The sequence below is a fragment of the Aplysia californica genome, unplaced genomic scaffold (genome assembly GCF_000002075.1).
Source record: "Aplysia californica isolate F4 #8 unplaced genomic scaffold, AplCal3.0 scaffold00029, whole genome shotgun sequence".
In the NCBI taxonomy this organism is placed as follows: Eukaryota; Metazoa; Mollusca; class Gastropoda; order Aplysiida; family Aplysiidae; genus Aplysia; species Aplysia californica.
Genome location: NW_004797299.1, coordinates 64313 through 67653, shown reverse-complemented (window position 1 = coordinate 67653; position 3341 = coordinate 64313). Strand labels below are relative to the sequence as shown.

General features: G+C 43.8%; 1 protein-coding gene across 1 annotated transcript in view; it reads right to left on the bottom strand.

The window, feature by feature from the left end:
* LOC101849349 (mucin-19) overlaps window positions 1-3341 on the bottom strand; it is a gene marked incomplete in the record, with an annotated part of 36468 nt that overhangs the window by 13675 nt on the left and 19452 nt on the right. The window contains 2 exon segments of the mRNA XM_013091076.1: window positions 61-171; window positions 2644-2730. Coding sequence (XP_012946530.1) covers window positions 61-171; window positions 2644-2730 — 198 coding nt within the window.

The following is a 3341-nucleotide window of genomic DNA, read 5'->3' as shown; positions in this document are numbered from 1 at the left end:
ACAGACAGACAGACAGACAGACAGACAGACAGACAGACAGACAGACAGACAGACACCTACTAGCTAGGACTGTTGGGAGAGTTGGCGTCCAGCGAGTGCCAGGCAGAGGTGGACGGTGGGTAGTAGGACACGGGCCGGGGCTCTGTCTTCACGGGACGCTGACCTCCGGGGCTGAAACATGGGACAGACACAGTTGTGAGACCTTGTCACACACACATACACACACACACACACACATACACACATACACATGGGACAGACACAGTGATTACTGTGACACACACACACATGGACAGACACAGTGATTACTGTGACACACACACACATGGACAGACACAGTGATTACTGTGACACACACATGTACATAGGACACACACAGTGATTACTGTGACACACACACACATACATGGGACACACACAGTGATTACTGTGACACACACATGGGACACACACAGTGATTACGGTGACACATACATGGGACACACACAGTGATTACTGTGACACATACATGGGACACACACAGTGATTACTGTGACACATACATGGGACACACACAGTGATTACTGTGACACATACATGGGACACACACAGTGATTACTGTGACACACACATGGGACACACACAGTGATTACTGTGACACATACATGGGACACACACAGTGATTACTGTGACACATACATAGGACACACACAGTGATTACTGTGACACATACATGGGACACACAGTGATTACTGTGACACACACATGGGACACACACAGTGATTACTGTGACAAAAACATATACATGGGACAGACACAATGATTACTGTGAGACAAACGCACCTACATACACATGGACACACACAGTGATTACTGTTAGTTTTAGTAAAAGTTTTACGGCACTTGCAACACAATAAGGTCGTATAAAAGCCGGAGAATAGAGGTGTTACAAGAGAGTAACAAACACAAAAAAGGAGGGGAGATAAGGACGATAGATGTTTGACAGGGAGAAGGAGTGAACCACACCAGAGCACCCGCCAACCACCCATTAAAACACTTGACACATTTGACACACTTGACACATTCACACACTCGACACATTCACACACTTGACACACACTCTTGACACATCCACACACTTGACACATCCACACACTTGACACATCCACACGATTCACACACTTGACACATTCACACACTTGACACATCCACACAATTCACACACTTGACACATTCACACACTTGACACATCCACACGATTCACACACTTGACACATCCACACACTTGACACATTCACACGTGACACATCTCTGGACACATTCACACACTCGACACATTCACACACTTGACACATCTCTTGACACATTCACACACTTGACACATTCACACACTTGACACATCCACATGATTCACACACTTGACACATTCACACACTTGACACACTCACACATTTGACAAATTCACACACCTCACATATTCATAAACTTGACACACTTGACACATCCACACGATTCACACACTTGACACATTCACACACTCGACACAGTAACACACTTGACACATTTGATACTCTTGACACATTCACACACTTGACACTCGTGAACAATTGACACTCTTGACACATTGACACCCTTGACATATTCACACACTTGACACATTTGACACTCTTGACACATTTGACACTCTTGACACATTTACACACTTGACACATTCACACACTAGACATATCCAGACGATTCACACATTCACACATTTGACACATTCACACACTTGACACATCCACACAATTCACACACTTGACACATCCACACACTTGACACATTCACAAACTTGACACACTTGACACATCCACACGATTCACACACTTGACACATCCACACACTCGACACATTCACACACTTGACACTCTTGACACATTCACACTTTTGACATTTTCACACACTTGACACATTCACACACTGGACACATTCACACACTTGACACGCTTGACACATTCACACACTAGACACATTCACACACTTGACACATTCACACACTTGACACATTTGACACACCCACACGATTCACACACTTGACACATTCACACATTTGACACACTCACACACTTGACAAATTCACACACCTGACATATTCATAACCTTGACACACTTGACACATCCACACGATTCACACACTTGACACATTCACACACTTGACACATTCACAAACTTGACACACTTGACACATTCACACACTTGACACATTCACAAACTTGACACACTTGACACATCCACACGATTCACACACTTGACACATCCACACACTTGACACATTCACACACTTGATACATTCACACTTTTGATATTTTCACACACTTGACACATTCACACACTTGACACATTCACACACAGGACACATTCACACACTTGACACATTCACACACTTGACACATTTGACACTCTTGACACATTCACACACTAGACACATTCACACACTTGACACATTCACACACTTGACACATTGACACACCCACACGATTCACACACTTGACACATTCACACAGTTGACACATTCACACACTTGACACTGTAAACATATTCACACACTTGACACATCCACACGTTTCACACACTCAACACATTCACACACTTGACACACATGACACATCTCAGACACAAACTGACCTCATGGAGGAGTGGCTCTCGCTGCGCTTGCGGAATTGTCCCGAGAAATCCTTGCGGATGCTGGGGTCTTTCACCGTGCTCATGTAGCTGTGAGGAACACATCAACAAAACATGACACACAACACACACACAACAACACACTCACACAACACACACACAACACATCACTCAACACACACACCACTCAACACACATCATGTGTGCCAATTAGTCATCTAGTTTTATGTTTTACCTACTCAGTGTTTATTAAACAACATCTATTTAAAAATTATTTTTTTATATAGTAGAGGGTTTTACTGCGCTCCCAACTGCATAAGGTCATAGAGTGCCAAGAGGTGGGTGTCAACAGAGAAGTCTTTACAGGGAATCAGACTTACTCTGCTCATCTCTCTAGTCTCAACAGCACAAAGTCTGCTTCCACTATCAAGGCACCCTGGAAATAGCAGGTCACAAGAGTGTGACAAACATACAAAAGAAGTAGAGGAAAATGATAATAGTAAGGATGAGGAAAGAAAAAGCAGCAGTTCCCTGTTGTAGATCAGGCACAGTTATGAGCGTGACATGAATCAGCCCATTTACAATTCTACTGTGCTTGAACGAGAAATGTCCCCCCTTTGGGAATGGCCTAAAGACACTACAGTCAGTAGCACTGCCCCGGGAGGGTAGATGTTGGACAGAACAGAAATAAGACTCCCCCC